We start from the raw sequence: 22,492 nt of genomic DNA, 5'->3' as shown, positions 1-22,492 counted from the left end.
GGGTTGCAGCCCCGAAATAGCCTGTGCGATGGGTCGCCGTGGTCATACCACTTCGTCATTGGAAGTGGGGCCATTATTAGATGGAATGGTTGCACTGGAACAGGCTCCCCAGGGAAGTGGTCACAACCCCAAGCCTGGCAGAGCTCAAGGAGCGTTTGGACAACGCTCTCAGGCACAGGGTGGGGTTCTTGGGGCTGTGCAAGGAGAGGATGTGAACTCGATGATCCTTGGGGGTCCCTTGTAATTCTGGTTATTCTATGAATCTGTTTTTCTATGTGGAGGTTAATGGGCATGCGATGGGATTCTTGGGGTTGTCCTGTGCAGGGCCAGGAGCTGGGCTTGAGGATGTGAGTCCCTTCCCCTTCAGGAAGGAATATCACTCAGGATATTCTATGATTCTACCAGCCAAGCCTCTCAGGCCAATCCTCCTGGGAAATGCCAAGTAACGGGGTGAAAGCTCTTTAGTGGTGCTAGAAGTGACTTTAAACTCCGTAGAAAAATGGTCCATACAAATGACAAGCCAAAGGACAGAGCTCTGGCTGTGATGTGAGGGAGCAGGGAGGGAGCTGGAAGGGTTCAGATCCTCTCCAGAACAAAGATCAGGAGCCAAAACACTCCTGAGAGGGTACAAGAGCAAGGGTGGAAAGGAGGGAATTGGGTGCTGTTCCATCACGGAGGCCTGTAGGCTAATCCATGCCATGCTGCGAATAAAGTGTGCCTCTGCTAAAAATCCTTCAGCCAAGAGCAAAGTGCTTCTGGCTTTCAGTCAGCCGGTCCCTGAAGACCAAATCATGGACCAGCACAATAAGAGGGGGGAGCTTTCAAGGAATGAACATCAGAAATTATTAGGGAAACTGATGGGGCTTAGCCTGTGCCTCAGAGCCACCCACAGCAGGTCCCCAGGGTCCCATCGTCCAGAGAAGGGATGTCAGACAAGCGCAGAGATGCAGGTGTTGGAATGCTGTTGGGACACTCTGGGCTTCAAAGCAAATTGGATGTAAAAAAACAGGCCCTGCACAGCAAGGGAACTCAGCCAGGGCTATAACAAGCCATTCAGTAATTTACTTAAGCCACACTTAGCTCCCATCTGCATAGGGAGGGAGAATTACCTCTTTAATCTCATCCTAACCAGGCCCTTCCCCACGGTTTGTGTTGGCCCAGATGTGCTGGAACAGTGGCCTTGGACAAGCAGTGCATGGCCTCCTTTGTCTCGAGTCTTGATAAAGCTCAGATCCCAGGCTGAAATAGAAATGGAAATATATGATTGTGAGCTATTTTCCATGGACTGGTTTTGCAACCTCTTGCTAGAGCCTGTGGGTAAAAATCAGCTGTAAGCCCCATGTAGGTCAGCCAGGAGGGCCTGTCCTGCGCAGGGAGATGTTAATCCATTTTATCTTTTAATGTTGGCATTATCTCTTGACTCAGCCCATCTCTTCCCCTTGTGATTCTACAGTCCAGGTCTCTTTTAGGCAGCAGATAATACAACTAATTTCTTTGCACTGCCTGAGCAAAGAAACCATAAATCCACAGTAATGTCCCCAAGCAGTGGGGTTGTGGACCCCCAGACTTTGAGAACACCCTCGCCAAGGAGAGAGCCAACAGGGGAAGTACTTCCATGTTTCTTTAATTTTTCCTTATCTTTCATAAATGAGGTGCTTTAAATCAAAAACTCTCATGAAAAGAGGTACATGAGGACAACATAGGACCTTACCAATAACCCACATTATATTCAGAATTTGTGCACTAGACTAAATTAAGCTGACAGGATTAGGACCTGGTTCCTGAAGTGTCTTAATAATTTTACTTCCCAACAATTTACAGCAAAATAAAATCAACTGTTGGCACCACAGCACTGTTGGAGCAGGAGCAGGTGCACCTGCACGTGACTGAACGGCCAGTAGCCCTAGGGGAAAGCTCGGCTGTTTAAATGCTGACATCATCCCAGATGCAGTGTGTGCTTCCCCCACACTTCATCCATTCATCCTTACTCCTTCCAGCCTCGTGACCTCTGCAGCTGCCAGCACACACCTCTAGAGCATGGAGCGATAGGAGCTGTCAAACTCTCTGCATTTCCCAGGATCCAGACACTCAGCTGCTCACTGGACTCTCACCTCACACCTTGGCAAGGCAAAGAGTGGTGTCTGGGTGGTTGCATGTGGTTGTACAACCTCTTCCATCAGGTTTGGGGTGAGATAAAGCCCCAGTTTATTAAACTATCCCCCAATTATGCTGCTCTGCAGAAACACCAGCTTGTTTACCTGCACCTCGAGAGAGCAGCTGCTGGGGAAGCAGAAAGCAGGCTGAAGGTGCCTTCTCACCTGCAGGGCCAGCTCAGAAGCTGCCACACCTGCCAAGATGCAAAAGCAAAGGGGAAGTTTTCAGTTCAAAGTGGCACCAAGGGACAGTGAGACTTGCAGCAACCTTCTTGCAAAGAGATTGTTGTAAGACAGGTGCTGTTTGTGTTAATGCAGCCCAAGGATTTGCAAGGAGAACCCAGGGTTTCTGTCACTCTGGGTTGTGCCGTCACATGTTCCACTGCTGCTCCTGCCTCAAGTAGTCACAAGAGCTTCACACTTCAGCCATGAGCTCTTTAGTGATTTTCAGAAGTTCAAAAATGAGAGGCCTGTGCTTCCCTACACGGCAAGGTGCACTTGGGAATTCTGAGATTTGGCCAGAAACCACAAAGGTTCCAACACAAAATTCCAGGAACATTCTTACCCCTGTGGTACAGAGGCCCTTCAACACTGCAGGAGTTCCTCACCTCAAGATCCATTTGGCCTCTGGCTCCTTCATCTCTGAGGATGAAGGATCAGAGGCAGGATCGAGTTCCTTATGTCTTGTGTAAACCAGCATGTCGTATTTCCACCTGGCAGGCTCTTCCTCCCCACACAACCATTTGTTTCTGCCTTCTTCAGGTCTGCTTTTTTCTCGCTTGTCTTTTATCTTCATCAGTCTTTTCTCCTCGGTGGCCTTTTAGTCCCTTCTCTTTAGACAGCACGCAATTCCACAGCTTAGGTAAAACCCAGGAAAGACTGTTTAATACAAGATAGATATATATTAGCATAGTGCACCCCTGGCGCTCAGCCCAGACTCAAAATGATCCCTTCATACACTTTCAACTAGCGGTGTGGAACTGAGCATGAATCACATGCATCATGGAAATAAATCCTGCCTGTTTTTATTAAGGTCTCTTACTGGTGATACTGGCAGTGGCCTTGTCCCTATGCATTAAACACGGCCTTTATTAATGTTCTCATTCTCCACTTTTGTACAGTGGCTGATTTGGAGGCGAGTCAAGTCATGAGTGAGTGTATTGATGGCACCCTGATTGTTCACTGGTCCAGTTCTGAGCCTGGGTTACAATTGCTGCCTTCGTCATGACAGTGCTTTGTATCAGTTGCACTCAGATTGTTAACAGAAGGGTTAATTTGTTCACGTTAAAGAATAGCCTGTCTCCTGGGATGTGCTAAAAAACCTGAGACTTTCCCCCACAAATGACTGCTACAAAAACATAAAGGCCATGAAGATGATTAGGGGGCTGGAGCACCTCTCCCATGAGGGAAAGGCTGAGAGAATTTGGAGAAGAGAAAGCTCCAGGGTGACCCTGTTGAGGCCTTTCAGTACCTGAAGGGGTCCTACAAGAAAGTTGGAGAGGGACTTATTGCAAAGACATGTACAGACAGGACAAGGGGAATGGCTCCAAATTGACAGAGAGCAGGTTTAGATTAAATATAAAGAAGAAATTCTTTACTATGAGGGTGGTAAGGCAGTGGCACAGATTGCCCAGAGAAGCTGTGGATGCCCCATCCCTGGAAGCGTTCAAGACCAGGGTGGATGAGGCTCTGAGCAACCTATTCCAGTGGAAGGTGCCCCTGCCCGTAGCAGAGAGGTGGAACCGGATGGTATTTTAGTCCCTTCCAACCCCAGTCATTCTATGATTCAAATTTCTGCAGCACAAAGAAGGCCGCCTTTGTTCCAGGGGAAGCACGCTATTTATTTTAAACCACCTCCGCAACGCTGGTCCTGTTGGCTCTGGCCTCAGGACACACTGTGACACACAGAATCACAGAACTGCTGGGGTTGGGAAGACCCTCTGGAGATCACTCAGCCAAGGCACGGTCCCCTGGAGCAGGTGACATGGCAACTCGTCCAGGTGGGGTTTGAATATCTCCACCTGAAGCCGCTCTGGGTTCGAACGTCGGGGTCCCCGGCACGCCTCGGACTCAAGGCTGGAGCTCCGCCGAGCAGCCCCAGGGGCCCGCCACCCCTGAGCACCAGCGCCAGCACAGCCCCAGCGGCTCGGGGGCGTTCGGCCGCCGCCGGGCGGGCAGTAACCAGGCCCGCGGTGCCTTCTCGCCCCACCGAGGTGTCCCGGGCACCGCCCGACCCCGCCGCTCCTCGCACGGCCCGTCCTGCGACCGCTCCCCCGCGGCGCCCTCAGGCCCGGCCACGGCGTCCCGGCCACCGCCGCGCACCCACCCCTGAACGCGGGAGGGCGCTGCCTGATTGGCCGGCCGCGCTGTCACTCCAGCGCCAGTAGGCGGGGCGGAGAGCTGACGGCGGCGGGTGATTGGCCATGGCGGCGGCGCGTGGCCGCTGGGGTTGGCTGCGCCGGGCAGTGGCGGGTGCGCGGGAGAGAGGGGCGGGGGGTCCTGAGGCGCCGCTGTCACCGCCGCGCTCCCGCCAGGCCCGGCCCAGCCCCGTCCGCCCGCCCGCGGCGCGGCAGGACCATGTCGGCCACGGACGAGCGGGCCAAGGAGATCCTCCGCGGCTTCAAGCTGTATCCTCCGCGCGGGGGGCCGCGAGGCGGGGCGGGGGGCGGCCGGGGATCGCCGCCCCGCTGTGGCGAGGGCCCTGGGCTGGGAGGGGGGTTGCCATGGAAACGCAATGGTTCTCAATGGCGTCCGCTCTCCGGCGGCGGTGCGGTGTTGGGGGGTCTCGCAGGGTTGGGACCGGCCCTGGGCCGGCAGGGGAGCTGGGGCGGGGAAGGAGCCGCCGGGGGCCGGGTTGGGCCGGGTCGGGGTCCCGTCCCTTCCCCGGGGGGCGGCTGGGTGGGGGGTCCCCGCGGCAAAGGCCGCACCGCGGTGGCGACGGCGGCCGCCGCCCCCCTGGCCCTCACCCGGGCTGACAGGGGCTGGGCCGGGGGCGGCGGCCCCAGGCAGCGTTAGCCCCCCGCCCGCAGCCAGGACAGCTTTACAGAGGGCAGGTGGAGGAGCTCTGCGCCAGGAGGATCTGATCCCTTCCCTCTTAAGCACCTCTGTCTGGAAAGGAAATACCTGGTCATCAGGTCCAGGAGCAACTGAACATCTTGTTCCTTGTCATGCCGTGAGGTACTGGCACATGTGTTGGTTGTGCAGTGTCTTTTCTTGCTAACACTGATGTATTCTAGCTGTTAATGCCTTTCTGTGCAGCTCGTTTTGAAACTTTTCGTGTTGTGGCTTTCAAAAAGCATTCTCATTTCATGTGTGTGTTATCTCAATATGAATTTAATGCTGATGAAGTGAGAGAGATCTGAGCTTGGAAGAGGAGTGTGTGCCTGTCTGCACCCTTCCAACTCAGGATTTCAGTGAAGTGAGAAAGGCTCAACCTAAAGGCCCACGTTCAAACTAAGGGTGGAAGGTTATTTTACACGTGGTGTATTTTACTGTACTAAATTCTTCTAAGCTTAGAAGGCAAAGGCAAGCTTGCTAGCTTGACCTTTAGACAAAAAAAAAATTGTTGTAAGTTGGTTGGTTTGTATTTTCTATTTTACAGTGAAAAAGACAAGTGGAGGGAACATCCTCTTGATCTAAACCTATTATTTCTAAACAGGGTGGTGTTTTTTTTGGTTCAGCGAGATGTTCATAATCTCTATGCCAGCTGTAGCAGGATCTGATTTTCTAGGTTGGATTTAGGCAGATAGCTGTTATCAAACTATAAGCAGATGCTTTTCTTAACTTTTTATAGAATCACTGCAGCCTCGCCCAGCTGTTACTGCTGCATCTGGTTCCTTTGCTTCTGCGCTGGCACCATTGGCAGCTTTTTGTATTTATGAAGATGTAGTGTTTTAGCTGTCAAAACATAAATTAAAAACCTTTTGTGCTGGCAATTAGGAAGAGAATAAGCTTCTGACAAGACCAGACTAAGCTGTTGGTGGAAGTGAGGAGTGCCTGGAAAGTTAAGCCTAGGGAACAAACTTTCAAGTGCTTTTTGCATGTGTTTGTACATAGTCTTTGGTGGATAGCAGAATTTACATCAAGGCTTTTGCCTAACTTTGGATTAAATAACCCTTGTTGTTGTTTGTTGGCTTAAGCAGAAAATGTATTTTGGTCTTTGAGAGGAAGGATTTTAGACAAAAAACCTCTATGATCTCAAGCAACCGTAGCGTGGACCAGAAGCTTTATCAGAAATACTATGTAGTCTTTGTTGAATTGGCTCAAGTTCAGTCTTCCTTTGCTTGTCCTTGCAAAAAAAAATTATTTTTACTTCTGACAGGACAGTTTTAGGCACAACCTTGACGTTCTTCTCCAAAAACATGCTAGAGTTCTTTGATAGCTACCACAGGGCCATGTAGTACAAAGTCTCACTAACAGGAAAGTTTGGAGAAGCATTTCATAACTGGAACTTTTAGCAAGTTGAAAAACATCTATGTATGCCTTTGGTAATCCAGAAAAGTGGCTGAACAGACATTCCTCATTTATGAGGAAGCCTTGAGACACCACGCCATCCCAGCAGGAAACTGCTCATGCCCGGCTGTGGCTCCCTGGAAGGCAGACAGCAGCTCAGACTTCCCCTTCCTTGACCGAGAGCAGGCCTGTGCTGCAGGGACCGTGGCATTTTAGAGGTGCTTTATCTTCCACCCACCCCACTGCTGTGTACACTTATTTAATTAATAGAAAGGAAGAGAGAAATGTGTTCTGAAACAGTGTTGAGTTTATACTTTGAGTACTTGAAAACTTTTTCCTCCACTCCCAGGAGGGAGGGAGTTCAACTCTACCAACTTAAGCACAGCCTGCAAACTTGGCACTTCCAACTGACCTTGCTTTTAGCACAAGAAACGAGCACAGCATTGCCCCCCGGGGCTGTGTGCATTGGATTCCTCGTGTGGCAAGATCAGTTGCTAGGGCAGAAAGCATCACTGAAGAATCAGGCTTCCAAAGTGCTTGCTAACTTTAACACAGGAACAGGCACTCTAGCTGGAAGTCCAGTTCATATTGAGTAATCAGAGTTTCCTCAAACAATTCTGTTTACTTGTGGTTCCTGAGAAGAGGTTAATTACAAGCTTTCCAACTGATTGGGACGTGCTGCTGTGGAAATTAAATCATAGCCCAAATCCACCCTCTAATTTCAATGCAAAGATAGTCTTTCCTTCCTCTATGACACCAGTGCAGAAACATGTTGTGGCTAATGTCCCAAAATTCAAGCCAGAACCATTTGCTCCCTCTTCTAATGGATTTGGCTATTTTAAAAATATTAAAACCAAAGGTAAAAATATTTGATTTTTGCCTACAAATGAGGATATTGTACTTAATTACATTCATACTAAGAATTTTTATGGCACCAGTTAAAATTGAACAGTGACAGTCCAGTCAGTGTGGTACAGGAAAATACTGAAAGCAGACAGCAAACACTCACCGCTTTTCACTTCTTCAGAAACAGTATTTTTTTAACAGAGCTTGTGTGTTCATCAGCTCCCTGTTCTGAAGGCACTCACCTGAACAGCAGTTGTTACACCCAATAGAATATCTCCAGGTAGTTTAGTACGTGGTTTGGCTATAAGCAACATCAGTTCACTTGGTAACTGAAGTTCCATTCCTATGAAGTATTAGCCAAGTCTTATTTCTGCAAGTATTTATGCACATCTGGTCCTGTCATCTCAACTGCATGAAATTAGATTATGCCTCTTTTCTCCGGAAGATGGGACAGTTACTCTGTCAAGCTACAGAACAGCATTTTACTTGACCCTCACTTACCCTTTTAACACCTTCTTCAGATCTCAGGCTGTCATTTTGTCTTTTAGAGTTAGTATGTACTATTAAATGTACGTATTTAGCATCTTTTATCATAAGATAAACTTTCTTTATCGTAAGAAAGTTACCCCAGTGATGGACTTCCCTAACAGAACTCAGGGTTGTTGGTTTTTGATGGCTTCCCCCCAATGACTCCCTTGGCAGTTTGTGGGTTGCCTGTGTACCTTTGTTCTGAGATGAACTAGCACAGAAATTTTTTTTCTATGCACTTACGTTCACTAGAATGAGGACGCTGTAGACAGTTGTGTTTAATTTGGTTTGCCAGCATTTGGAAAGCATCCACGTTGTAGATTAGAAATACCCAGTCATGGCTTGCAACAACGGATTCACATCCAACTCTTGAGGGACCACAGTCCAGCTGCTTTATGCACTTCTTTGGTGTTTCAACCAGAACAGCAAAGAGGAGAAAACCCAGAGGACTCAGTTGTTTCTCACAGCGTGGTTATAGTGCCGTGTCTTGCCTCTCAACATATGAGTAAGCACATCTGCTTTCTGTTTTAAATCTTACAAGTCAAACAAGATATCACCTATTTTATTTGCTTCTGTACAGAGGAGTCCCATCAGAATTGAATCTCCATACTGTTGCTTGCCCTGTAAATATTTATTAGTTTTTAAGATAAGTTTTTCCATGAACTTCTATTTAAGGCTTTGCAGTCTATCTTACTGTCCTTCAAAAGTCTCCTGAAACAAATTAATATGGTGAGCATAAACACGAAGAGACAACATTAACTGTAAGTCAGAACAATTACAGGGTTATGAAACCAGTGCTTGTGGTTAGTATAAACATACACTCGGGCACTCCAGCATTCATAGGCAAAATTTCACATGTCAAAGGCTGGTCCACTTTCTGCAGTCCTCAAAGTTCCCTGTGCAACATCCTCCTAGCTCCCAGTACCTTCTTCCAGTGTTCTCACCATTGTTTGTCTGTTTAGGAAATCTTGCTAGCAGAGCATTACCCTCTTAAAAAGATGGATAGAGCTGTAGTGAAAATACAGTTACACCAGAAACCATTAAAAGCATCTATGAACTCTATAGTGCTCTGCAGACAGACTTCCAACTTCTACCTGGTCTTCTGTACACACAGGAACTGTCTGTCAATTCCTGGAATAGTCACTGAAGTTTTGAACTAGCTTGATGCAGCACTCTGAAGTTGAAAAATCTACGTGGAAGCCACATCAAATTGAGTTTCCAGTTTCCCTGTTAGGCTGGTAGATCCTGAGCTGCTTATTCACTTCAAATGCTTATCTGTTGCAGTGTTTACAAAACTAACAAGGTAGCAGCTTTAACTGGCTTAAAGATTTCCCTTTGTTTTGAGGTTTCTTCTCTGCACTTCCTTGAATCTCACTCTGTTTAGACTTCTTGCAGTGGAATAGAAAGATGAACCCCCAAATTCATGGGTTACAAGGAGACACTGGCCAGCTAAAAGAAGGAACAGGACTGCTTGGAAGCTGGGCCATGTATTCTGTAGAGAGCCAAAGCAGAACTTGCATGTAGCTTGTGCTTATGCAGTTCTAAAACTGCATGAGTCTAGAAAACAAGGGTTTGTGCTTCCCTATCTGGTTTTTAGAACCATCTTACTCTCTACAAAACTTAAAATACTTTACATGCAAGAGTTGTCCACGTTCCCAGTAGTCTGACTGCAGAACAAGTTCCCACCGTGGCAGCATTGGGAGGGCTTTGTTTCAGAGGCCAGAGTTTCACACAGAAGCCAGTTTGTAGTTGCTACCATGACTGTGGTCAAGGTACCTTTCCCATATCAGAATTAGTTCCAGCATTGACAGAAGTTCTGCAGTGTGCAATGATTTACAGTTCTGGCATGCTAAACACAGACTCCTAATGTTTCTTATGACTGAGTCATGAGCTGCAGACAAAACAGGAGCAATTTCACAAGGTTTGGTTTGACCTGGCTGGTTCCTCAGTGAACACCAAAAACTTCATGTCTCCCCCTTGTTAACTTTCATTTGAAAAAGTATAAATATTTAACTGCGCTTTAACCTGTGATTTGCATTAACTTGATATCTGACTGAGCTACAGTCAGTTGTTTGCATGTCAGATATAACACAATACTCGTGTTGTGTTGGAAGTGGGGCTCTGTGCCCTTGACAGTGGAAGGGGCATCCAGAGCTCCACTGCCACAGGACACAAAGGAGTTGCCAGGTGCTACACAGAATACAACTGACATCACCTTGAAAGTGTAAATTGACATTGGTGTTCAGGTTTTTCTTTTCAATCAGCAATATTGCTCTGGCACTTTGTTGTTAGAATTTTATTTCTAAGATTTATTCTTTCATCTCTCCAAAGCCTTCCCATCCGGCATTTCACTGGAATTATGGTTTCAGTATTTTTAATTGCTTACTTGGTGCCAGCCTAGGGAAGTACTTAAAATAATGCAGTTGTCATTAGCAAAATTATTTTCCCTTATTTCCTTTATATCATATTAAGATATCAGTTACTCTTTGCATCCTTGAAAGTCATTGGTGCCTTATGCTTCAGCTGTTGTTACAGTATTTGAATTTCCACAGAGCAGAAGATAGTAATTTAATCCTTCAAGTGAGAACTGATAGAGCTTCTTCCATACCCCGCACCCCCCACATCTTCACAGTGAACATGTACGAAACCAGCCAAGCCTACACAGATGTAGACGAGCAGGGGAGGTATCCAAAAAATCCTCAAATTAAACAGATACAGTTCAGGGTTGGGTTTTTTGTACAGACATCTGATGTGTCTCCCGTGTTTCTGAAAAAAAAAAAAAAAAAGTTTTCTGTTAAAAAAGCAGCCTGAGTATGGAAGCTGATTTGACTTGTTCTTACATGTTTATCTCTGAATTTAAGTTGATCTGTAAAAAATACTGAGTCAAAATTTTACATTAAGTTTTTAAGACAGCAGACTGCTGTACTCTGGCTTCTGCCTTTGAGTTCCCAAATTACGTAAGGTAACCCTCTTATGTTTCCCTATCTCTTTAAATTTGAGCTCAGAGCCTCCATTAAAGATAAACCAATGCTTGATTTACATCTAATAGTCAAGGTTTGTACAGGTGGAGGTGTGCTAGGTTTCCAGGTACAGGTAACAAACATCGTGATCTCTTAAGGTCCACCTGGCAACACTGAATTTTGTCTTTCTTTTTTCCCTGCATATCAATGCAGCAGAGTTTTTAAAATTTAGTTATTTAAGCCCTTAAAGGGTGACGTTTGCACATCTGTTGCTCTCACATCCTAAACATCATATGTTTATTCCTGATGTGCAATAAACTGCAGTGGCAAGTACTGAATATTAAAAACCACTCTCAGGTGTTGCCTTTTTACCCTGAGACTGCATCAGGAGCACCACAGAAACCAGAGGTTTGTCATTTCCGTAGCATCACTCCCAGAGCAGTTTGAGGGAATGTCCCCCTATGCTCATTGGGCATTACCCTGCGGCTTCCAGAGCTGTTTGGCCTCATGTCCAGGTAGACACAGTAGGACTGTTTGGAGGCTCTGTCCAGAAGACACCTGACAGCAGCCAAGGTTCCTCATAGGAGCCAGAGCTCAACTGCATGTTGCTAAATCCTAGTTGACAGCCAGGATTTTGTTGTGATTATCAACTTGAGATTCCATTGTCACATTTCTCCTGAACAGAGTTCTCACTGTGACAGAAATGTTCTGTATAGAAGAGACTTAAGGGAAACAGTATCAGATTAGTTCAGCCGTGAGTGAGCCTTTGAATTGATTATGCTCATGACTGGGAGAATGGTAGACTTAGGTAAGAAGAGAAAGGAAAATGCTTTTTTGTTTTCAGTCAGCCTTTGGGATAGCAGTGCACAAAAGCAGTGTTATTAAATGTATCCACTCCTGTATTGAAAGGAGTGCATAACTAACTAGGAGCAATAGTGTTCCATTAGGGAGACTGAGAATACAGGGCAAGTAATTCTATAGAAGAGTATTTATATGGGTCAGTCTGTACATAACCCTCATCTAGTCTGTAGGGAGTCAGAAGCTCCTTTGGTCCTTGGAACAGCTGATTACATCCATCTTTTCCTATTTATTCAGAAAATGGGGAGGATCATACACTTCACTCACCAGTGACTGTACAGCCCATCTAAGCAGATTGCCTGCATGCCTCTTTTTTCCTCTCTTCAGGTGACTTAAATCAAGCCTTTTCAAAAGGAAGGTTACACGTGCCCAGAACCAAGAAATCATCTGATGTTTTAAGTGTCAGAATTGCTGATCAGGGACAGCCTGTTGAGGAAGCAGAGAGTTAATGTCAAGTCACTTCGGTTTCAAAAGTCAAAGGAAATTCTATTTTGGGAGCCAGTGGAAAAACTGGCTATTTGCATTGCTTTAAATAAAAATTCTGTGTATGGGAAAATGCTTAAAGAGCTCTCTCTAAGGGAGATCCCATTTTCATTCGTATGTTGGCATGGACTGTTGCTATCTGTGCTTAGAGGGAGTTCTGCAACACTCTTACTGCTCGTCAAGGAAGAGTTTTGCAGAGAGAGAGGGATCTAGAAGAACAACCATTGTCCCCATTAATGTACCTCCATATGGTGGCATAGACCAACCCTTCTGGAAGTGGGGCACCAAGAAATACCTACCAGCCTTTAATAGGGCGGATCTTCTGAAGGTGCTTTAGACATTTGACTTCCAATTGAAGTTTGTAGGGTAGACTTTTTAGTGCATTATAATACTTGCCTGTCAATCACAGTCCAACTTAAGACTTCACTGTTCCTCTAGTAAAGTTACTTCATTTCCCAGAAGCTGAAATAAAGAGATGAAAAGTCCTTCTGTTTGTTATTTTGCTTGAACCTTACTAGCCTTTAAGTGACATCTAAAAAAATATCTCAGTCCAGGCGGTGGTGTGTTGCTTCTGAGCAAAGAGGACATCCAAAAAATATCTGCTGTTACATTCTTCTTGATGCAGGTTCCTGTCACAGCAGCTGTGCAGGGCACAGGTTACCACCCCCAGTTACCTCATTTTCAGATTTACAGGTCGAGCTGTTGTGACAAGTTACTGCCCAGTCACCAGGCAAAGTCACAAGCAGGGTCTGGGACCGTGCAGCAAGAACCACTAGAGATCTGTTCTCCTGCAGCTCTCGATGAACCAGACATAGGAAATCACTGGCTAAAAAGCCTGTGCAGCCTTGGAGAGCAAACAGGTTACTTTTTAATACTCCTTCCAGAAAGAGACGGAGAAGCCAGTAAGCTTCCCAGTCCAGTTGGGGCTGTTCATTTATGGCACCCTCATTAATCCACTAGGAATCATTACAGTTACACTGTTTCCATAAAAAGCAGTATTAAACAGCTCAAGAAAGGAATTATTTTATGCACTTCCCCCTGCAATTCCTTCAAGGGGAACTGCATTATAGTACTACCACACTGACCTTAACCTTCAGTTTCATAGAAAGAAAGAAAAACTGCTTCCCTGGTTCTCCGAGCATCTTCGATTCTGCCACTGGAATAAGTTCCTTTGAATTTGAAACAAAAAAAAACACCTCCACAAACCTATAGATGTATTTTAAAGTTGCCTGAACTGAACGAAGTACCCCTTGGCAAAACAAAAGCAAAGATTGCCCCAACCCAGTTACCTCTTGGAGGTCTGCTTCTCAGAGAGCAAGAGCAAAGCTCCCTCCCACCACTGGCAATCCCTCCACGAGCACCTTCTCCCCCTCTGTACAAGTCAGAGGTGAGGCATCAGCAGGCAGCTGTAGCACAGACCTCTGCTCTGCAAGGCCTCCAGCCATACTGCCCTTGGTAAGGTCCTCTCTCATTTAGGTACAGCCCTGCCAGTGGCCAGCTGAAAATCTTTCACAGTTCACAAGGTCTCTTGAATTTGTTTGCACTGATAAAACAGTAGTGCTTGTTTTCCTGTTTTGTCTGCATGAACTGTCCTAGTGTTGCCAGTTCTGAGATAGTAAATGCATTGACTGAGGCAATGGAATGTTTGGAAAGGTGCAAATTCAAATTAAAAAATACTGTATTTTAGTGTAGTTACACCTGTAAAGGGTGCAGATAATGCTGATTATGGCATTTTTGAGCATTTGTGTGGAACCTTTCCACCTCAGCATTCACCTTAACATAAATACTTTTAAAGTTCACACTTTGAAACACCAAAATAATATTTTATAAACATAATATTTCTATCAGCTGTAAGTCTAGCTTTTCAATAACTACATTTTTATTATTTTCTTAATACCACTATTGAAAGAATCAACTTGTGAACTACAGCTAATTGTGTTTATACATGCTGTTCTTTTTCACAGTAGAAATAAGATATTGCACTGCTTCAGCTGAAAACTATATTAATAGATTTTGATTAAAATTATAAAAATCTGATTTAACATACTCTGAAAATTTAACAGCTACAAGCTTGTTAAAATAATAAAATTTAAAACTTAGTATAAACATAACCGTAGATTTTATTGACAGTGAAAGCTATAAGAGCTGCTTGGAAGCAGTGCAGAGGAATAGAGGTCATTGGTTTTTTTGTCTTTTCAGCAGAGGTTTCGTTACTGTGTCCCCACAATAATGTTTTTCATCTGAATTCCAGTGCATGCTAAAGCAGAGAGATGCTGGTTTGGGCACAGACCTCCATCTTCAAGAGGTCATGGTGATCACAGTCACATGCTCAGAGTTTTACATCAATGTATTTCACATTAGCAGCCCCTGGTGGTCTAGTGGTAAAGGCGCCGCGCTTTCACCGCGGAGACCCGGGTTCGATTCCCGGTCAGGGCCACTCCCGGGCAGGTGGGGCTCGTTAGCCCTTAAAGGCAACCCACCTACGTCCTAAGGACCTCGCTGCCACCGTCCAAGCTCGCTTGGCCCCGGCAGATGAACCTTAGGATTAAAGGGTGGGCTCAGTTCCGCGCACACTGTGTCTCACCTAAAAAATCCAATGCGCAGGCTGGAAGGTGGAAAGACCTTCCCCGGATCTTCGCTCGCGAAGACTGGCCATTATTTCACATTAGTAAATCTGTAGAGGTTGATTAAAGTACAGCATTCAGAACAAAATAATGGTATTTTACATATTCTCAACTAGTTTGAAACTGAATTGTTTCCTTGTACTTTCCGTGTTTTGCTGTAGTGCATTTCCAAAAAACTCCTCTCTTTTCAAACTGCCATACTGTTGAACGCTGTTAAATGTTGGGATGGTTAAATTGTCAAATCCCTAATCCACACTGCAGATTGAAGCACTTCTCATATTCCAGTAGGTTCCTAAAAAAGCACAGTAATTCTCATATGGAGTCCTTGTTTTTTGAGAGTTCTGCTTCAATCTGCGTAAATCCCCCTCTATTCCTCCTCTCTGCCTCCGCTTTCAGCAGCCTCTGGTCCATTTACAAGATTAGTTTCCTCATGCAACTGCCAGTCATTTCATCCTGGCTGTATTTTCATTTTTGTTTTGATTCTCCACTTGGTCTGTATTCTCTAAGTTTTCCTCCCTTCCTTAAAAGAGACAAGATGATGAACTTGTTTTCCTTGAACAATCTTAGTCCTGTCAGTTCTAAGTGGAAAACCAAAAATTGTTTGATCTGTATTTTGCAGCATGTGATCCTGCCTGCATAGTACTCCAGAGATATAACTACTTCAGTTTCTCAGATCCATGAATTTTTTTCCTTTTACCCTTTGATAACTTCATCTGATTCTCACTGTGGTCTTGTCCTGTAAGTGCAGAGGACCACCGATGTCCACCTAAGTATTCACACCTTTACTGACTCCCTCAGCTTGGCATTGAGGGTGTTCACAGTAATTTTGTGCCAGCCGGTGCCTGGAAAAATAACTTGCATTGAGGATGCTCTTCTCGTTTAATCAAGGAGCCCCTGGCTGTAAGGGTTGTACAGTTTGCAAGGATTAAGAATACCCACTGCTCAGGCACACACAGCCCAAGTTAAAAAAACAACTAACAAAACAGAAGTATTTGTAGCTCCAGTGAAATTCAGGCCAGTACTATCCACAGGGATTGTGCATCCAAGGAACCGTTTAAGTTAATGCCAGGAAAACAGTGGCTTGTTCCTCGGCTGTGCCATGTCAGCAAATAGGAGATTGGCATTTGTCATTGTGGACTTTATGAAAGTGCTTGTCGTAGCTGTTTCTCTGGCTGATTTGAATTTTTATTTTGTTTATTAGGTGTGGAGTGTGAGTGCCAGGGCTAAATGCTGTTTTATATGAAATCTCAGTAAGATTAAATCCCCTTGCGGTTCTCTAATTAATTTCAAGGATACTGAGTTGCTTTCCCGGAGAACTTGCGGTGATCTGTAGATGTGTCCCAGGTTACAGAACAACTCTGGATTGAAACAGCAAGGGATATGCTCTGTATGAGATACTGTGGGGCGGTTAAAGGTGCAGATGTTCAAACAAGGCATCAGGTGCTTTGAGTGAACCACCTTAAATAGAACAGAGTGACTTTCTGCTTTCCCAACTCCGACCATTCCTGCCGGAGCAGGTCCACTGAGCACGGCTGTGAGACTGAACAAAGCAGCAGGTCTGTGTTCAGCCAGTATCTCCTCTGCTGCAATAGTTAGTTTTCACTCTTGTCATAAACACAAATCCTTACAGACTAATTAACAGACCTACTGCAGCAGTAGCACTTGTTCCCTTAAGGCTGCAAGCGGCGTTTGCTTTCAAAGCTACATGAAGAGGATCTTCTCAGGATTTCATTCATTTTTGTCTTTTTTTAGCAGTACTTGTGAGAGAGGGCATATGAGCCCACCTGGAAAAGAAGTTCAGTTGTCTGGCCTATTTTTCTGAATAGCACACAGAGCTATAATCCCACCCTGAGGGAATACACACCATCTTTATGCCAACTGGCTTGGTCAATATGGAGCTTGTCGGTGCCAGGAGTTTTTGAACAGATGTAGCTACACAGTGTAAATGTACTACCCTGAGATAGAGCACTGTCTGTACTTTTCTTCACCAGTGTCATAGAAGAGGTGGCTGTGTTGTTGCGAAAAGCTCTAGTCTAGATAAAACCGCATGGTTTGTATGCTTAAAATTTACTCCAGCTTAACTATTTCTGCTTGATTTCCCCACCATGCATACCATTATCCCTGGAAGATTGTGTCCAGTTCCAAGTTACTTCACACCTTTGGAATTGGACTGTCTGATGCAGAGTGAGAACATTCAGGCAAAGGTTAAATAAGGAATAGTTAGCTCGACTCTAAATTCACTCTGCTTTAATCTGGATTGACTCCTGTGCACTGACAAACTCCCAGTTAATTCAATTGCCAGAGGAAGGTACTGTTTAAAAGTTAACGTTGTGTTGATAAGAGGTTTTAGACAGAATCAGTGTGTGAATGCAGAGAAATCCAGTGCTTGACCTTTTGTTTGCACCTTCTCTTGAGACTGCCAGCAAGAATCTTTAAGTGCTCCCATTACAGTTGATTTTGGTGGTGTGAACACCTGCCTTTTAACAATTAGAATAAAACCCACAAGCTCATTTCCTGGAAGGCGGGAGCGATCAGACATAATTACTGCAGGCTTTATTGATCTGATGGGGATTTGGAGGGCCAGCAGACAGCCTCAGGTTTCCATGGCTAAATAAAAATCCCTGAGTCCCTGAAGTCCTTTGCACAAATGAATTCTTCCTCTTTTACAGACCTCTCTGAAATTGAGACATGTCTGTCTGAAGACTGAGCTACAGATTTTCCCCGAAAGTTTTTGCAAATGGTCTTTTTTCAATAGTGATTTTTTTACTTTGTTCTGAATAGGTGGAAGCCTCACTTGACAGTAACACTGAAATCTCCCCTGACCTAGTTTCTGTTCTCAGCAGCACAAGTTAAAGTATGCTCTTGAACACAGTTTTATTTCTGGTCTTTCCCAATTCCCTGGAAGAGTAAGAGACAAAAGCAAAACAAAAGCAACTTTATCAGAAACATAGAAAGTCAAAGGCAGGATTTTCTCTCTGGGGACAACTTATCTGTTCCTCATGCAAAAGAGGCGGGTGAACAGCTCTTCGTATGGAAGATGCCTACTTTCATGTACCAAACATTCACCACTTATGTAAGATTGCTGGAGAACGACAAACTGCCACTCAAGAGTTCCTTAAATTATGGCTCTTGAAGACTTTTGTGGTAGCTGCAGTTGTTTGTATGTAGAGAGTTAAGGGTATCTGCCCTCCTGTGCATGGCAGGGGTGTTTTAAGGGCCAGTTCAGAACAGGATCTCTTCCCCGTAATAGTACAGTGCTTGTTGCCTCTTCCAGTCTTTGGGCAGTTAACCAGAAGTAAGAAGTCTTTAAAATGTGCAAAATCTGTACTCCTCAACTTTGCCCTGGCCAGTCTTTCTGCTATAGAAGATTTTAGAAAGTGACAGTCCCTCCCAGTTGCTAGACTTGATGTTCAAGGACCTGTGTCACAGTCCTTGCCAATGTGGCTCTACATTTCAACTTGTCATGTCAGACAAAGTTTGGGATTTTATTTTTGTTTGGGTTTTGTTCTTTAATGAGAACCGAGAAAAAGGATTCCACTAAAAGATGGGTTATATATTTGTTCTTTGTGGAATATTTTTTACCAACAGAGATCACAATGAAATTTTTGAGTAAACAGTATCCACCTGAGAGAGGTAAGCAAGCTGGCAGGACTGTTCCCTGCTAACACTCTGATCACCTAATTAATGTTAATTTATGGCAGCACAGGAGTGATTGACAGGAGGCTTTACAGAGATGTCTGGGTAGTACATGCATCCCGTATATGTGAACTGTGTGGTGCTGATCTTTGGCACAGGCAGCAGTGCAAAGGAATGATAGTGTGAAGGACCAGATATTGTTGAACTGCTGGATATCCAGGGATGTCACTGTACTGTGCCTTTTTTATCCTCGGAAATGGAACAAATAAAGGTTCTCTACAGAGAGGAAGCCCAGTGGAGTTGGTTGGAATTCAGGCACAAAGAATCCCGAAGAATTTTTGCACTATTGAGGGTGGAAGCTAGTAAAATAGTGGGTTTTGAAATAGAGCTCTTTTGGATTAATAAGGGAATCCTTTATGTAAAATATTACTGTAATTGCAGGCTCATATTCTGATTGCCTTATCAGGGGAGATGCATCCTCAATGGCATCTTTGTTTGTCTTACAATGGAAAGAGATAGAAAATAAGCAATTAAAGCAGAGTCATTGAAATGCCACAAATCTGAGCATTCAGCTATGCCCTTCTAGCTAAGATTGTTGGTTAGTTTTTCTATTAAAAAAAAATTGCTGCTGTCTGTACTTGCTTTGTAGTGTGGCCAGACTACTGACAAGAGATAAATTTTCTCTTTTTGTTTCAACTGTGATCTTCTTTTCTCTCTTCTTGCTTCTCATCCTGAAGCAGTCTCTTATAAATGTGCACATAGAAATGAGAGGTTAATTATCTCTGTTGTGTTCTTGGGATCCTTGTTATTCCAATGAACCTTGTAAAGAAACACTAAAGAATCTGGTACTGCTAATTTTAAAAATAGATGGACTTTTCTCTCAATGTATATCATCTGATATTCTGGTAGTGAATAGTGTATTTATTGAGCTTTATGAAAATGGAAAACAAACCCCTTGGTCCCTAGCTTGTGGTCTAAGTGCCACCTAGGCATGGGCAAGTCCACCACTTAATTCATATCTCCCAGGAACAGAAAATCCCCTGGGGAAAATCAGCAGACATCTTTTATATAGCGATAAGGAAATATATTTTCAAAAGGAAATGGCTTGGATTTATCCTGTAATACCTGCTCATAACAGCAGTCTAATATTAGTGGAAGATTAACATTATTCAGTCATTTAAATGTCAGATCTTTATGGCAAACCAGCACAGATTTTGAGTTAAATCTCAAAGACTCTTGCTTTCTAGCTCTGTGTGTGTGTCTGTGTGTCGCTTAATCTCCCTGGCCAGTATAGAGGATGTTGTGATCTCCTCGTTAAAGACGTCACACTGAGAAGATTGGAGTAGAGGAATAAATAGAACAAGTGTTAGAAAACCAAGCAGCTCATCTTGGTTGAACTAAAATGCACTCCACACGAACTGCCTTCCCCATAGATTTGTTTCTCCTAAGTAAGATTCGGTTCCCATTTTGCAGGGTATCGTGCCAGCTCATTTGAGGCTCTTCTAAATATATTTGCATCCTTTTCTGAAGTGTTTTACCGCTTCGTGTAACTCAGTAACCAGTATTTTTTACAAGTTGTTCCTTTGGTGGAGGAAGCAGATAAGGGCAATGGCTCCCAGAGAGCAAAGAGGCTCAGAGCTTCACTGCTGATGTTCAGTAGGCAGCTTGAGCACTTCTGGGCTGGCTGTCTGCAGGCCCATCTCGTTGTCCTTATCCTGTATTCCTGGCCTGTGGATTGGAGTTGATCTGGGCAGGGGCTGCCAGACCCATCCAGGCTGATTCTGTCTTTCCAGCTGCCAGGGGTACAGTCACCGTGTCACTGCTGACAGGTCAGCTCTTTAACCTGTGTGGAGCAGTAGGGCTGTCAGGTGTTCAGACACCCTTCACACACAGAGGAGATCCAGCAAAACAAATACACGCTTCTGCGTGGCATTTTGTGAAAGGAAGGATGGCAGCCTGATGATTAGGAGTTCAACTGCTACATGTAGATGTATAAGATTTGAAAGATTTCCCACTGAAATGTTAAATTGTCTGTGGTAACAGATTGCATTAAAGGAATTAAGTGAAGAATGAGTCCTTGCCCATTCTCAGCTGGATCTGGTGAGGCTGGAACTAATGGAAACTTTTCCAAGCAAATTAAGTTAGGAAAAGCTTATTGGTAGAACTTACTGGTTTTTTCCAGAAGTTTTTTATTCCAGGACTGTGCACAGATTTTGTCCTGCTCTGATCCCAAAAGATTCTGAAAGAATGTAATAAAAAAAGGGAAACAAGGCAAGATGCAACAGGGTGGACATTTCCACACAGGGACTACCTGCTTCCAGTCCAACTCTGGCAAGCTTCAGTGGATATGGCAACAACCAATCCCAAAGTATAGTTCATTACAATACAGTGTACGGGAATATCTCAGTGGTATGAGTCCATTGTAATAGACCCTTGTAATAGAGCTGGTCTGCTGGCATTCAGTTTGGAAACACCACTCTGCTTAGCACAGAGAGTTTAGTTGCAGTGTTTTAATCAGGCAGCTTCAAGACTTGGCAATTTCCCTAAAATTTCATGACTTGACCCTTGACACTCTGTGTTCAAGGAATCTGACTCTGAGGGGGCTGATGGAGTGAGGTGGTACCAGGCTGTTCGGACTTACTTCAGCAAAATATGTTTATATCGGTTCATCTCTTAAGAGTCCTTTAGACAGTCATCTCTGAATGTCATTCTGTGCAAAATGGATGGTCCTTTTGTACAAATGGAGCCTGCCTGTCCCTGCCAGCAGTGAACAGCTATAGCGTTTGTCCCAACACTTGGTCCTTTCAGATTTACTGCTGACTGCCTTTTGCAAAATTATTGCTGCAGTTCCCAGAGCTGGCAGTTTTGAGGACAGTTTGAATACATGAAATGTATTCTATGTTTCCACTCACTGGGTTCCCCTTGACACCCAGTGAAATGCTGTGGAAGGAAACCATGTATGTTAGAGGATGTTAGAGACCTTGTGTCAGGGGCACCACTAGTTTTTAGAGCAGTGGAGATTTTTAAACTTTGGTGGCTACTTGCTTTAAATGGGCAAAGAAACAACCTGTGATATTAAGTGTGACCCATACATGGACTTCACTGAAGCACTTTGAGCTCAAAATATACTTGAGTGTCCAGACTTGAAAAGGGAATTAAGCATTTTCACAGGGACTCTGATTGAATTAGTATGAACCAAGACAGGAACAAACGTGGTACTTTCCCCCATGACTTTCATATTTTATATTTTTTGTGGTTTTAAGTTGTCTTAAAGAACAAGAATATTATTGGTAAGTTTCAGGGGTTTAAACATTTTGCTTACAACCATTTTGCTTCTATTGTCAGAGCTAATACAGCCATTTTGCTGTCCTGCTTTAAAACACCATTTTAGACACTAAAAAGTCGTCCTAATTCTGCAAGCAATCCTCTTAATTTCCTTCCTGCTCCCCACTTCCATTAGTAATGCTTGGCAGTGATTCAGAATCACCCTGTTTTTGAGACAGGGTGACTGAGAAACCACCAAAAGCAAGAGAAGCACGGAGTGAAGGGAACCACTGGCACCCACCCCACGGCATGATTGCAGCAATCTGTGCTCCTGCAGTCGCTCCAAGATACAGTAAGAGTTTCCATCAGCCAGGGAGCACAGTTCCTGGCTGCTTAAAGGGAGAGGTAGTATTGTCTGTTGAAGCACAAGTCTTGAAGCCAAACACCTCCTGAGATGTCTTTCCTTGTCTCTTACTGATTCACTGTGTGGCTGTGTGCATTTCTTCATGCTTATTTCCCAGTCTTTGCAATGGGCAGTTATTAAAAAGCTACTTTGAGAACACAATTTGAAGTTTTTGAAGCACAGTGTAATGCTAGGAATGGTTTAAGTTATTAATCACTGAGCTGTAATGTACTGCTGATTCAGTGGGACATCCTGTCTCTAGTTAATTGATGGGGTTTGCCTCCT

At 44.5% G+C, this 22,492-nt stretch overlaps 1 protein-coding gene and 1 non-coding gene across 2 annotated transcripts in view; both read left to right on the top strand.

The window, feature by feature from the left end:
• Positions 1-4,614: 4,614 nt before the first annotated feature.
• Positions 4,615-22,492, top strand: part of PDE6D (phosphodiesterase 6D) — a 34,250-nt gene continuing 16,372 nt past the window's right edge. The window contains exon 1 of the mRNA XM_050307874.1: positions 4,615-4,780. Within this exon, the coding sequence (XP_050163831.1) occupies positions 4,731-4,780 (50 nt within the window). The 5' untranslated portion in view covers positions 4,615-4,730. The remainder of the gene's footprint in view (positions 4,781-22,492) is intronic.
• Positions 14,644-14,716, top strand: TRNAE-UUC (transfer RNA glutamic acid (anticodon UUC)). The gene has a single exon. It is a non-coding gene; the product is annotated as a tRNA-Glu (tRNA).

The sequence above is a fragment of the Myiozetetes cayanensis genome, unplaced genomic scaffold (assembly GCF_022539395.1).
Source record: "Myiozetetes cayanensis isolate MyiCay16 unplaced genomic scaffold, myiCay2020 scf13, whole genome shotgun sequence".
In the NCBI taxonomy this organism is placed as follows: domain Eukaryota; kingdom Metazoa; phylum Chordata; class Aves; order Passeriformes; family Tyrannidae; genus Myiozetetes; species Myiozetetes cayanensis.
This window is presented reverse-complemented; position numbering and strand designations above follow the sequence as displayed.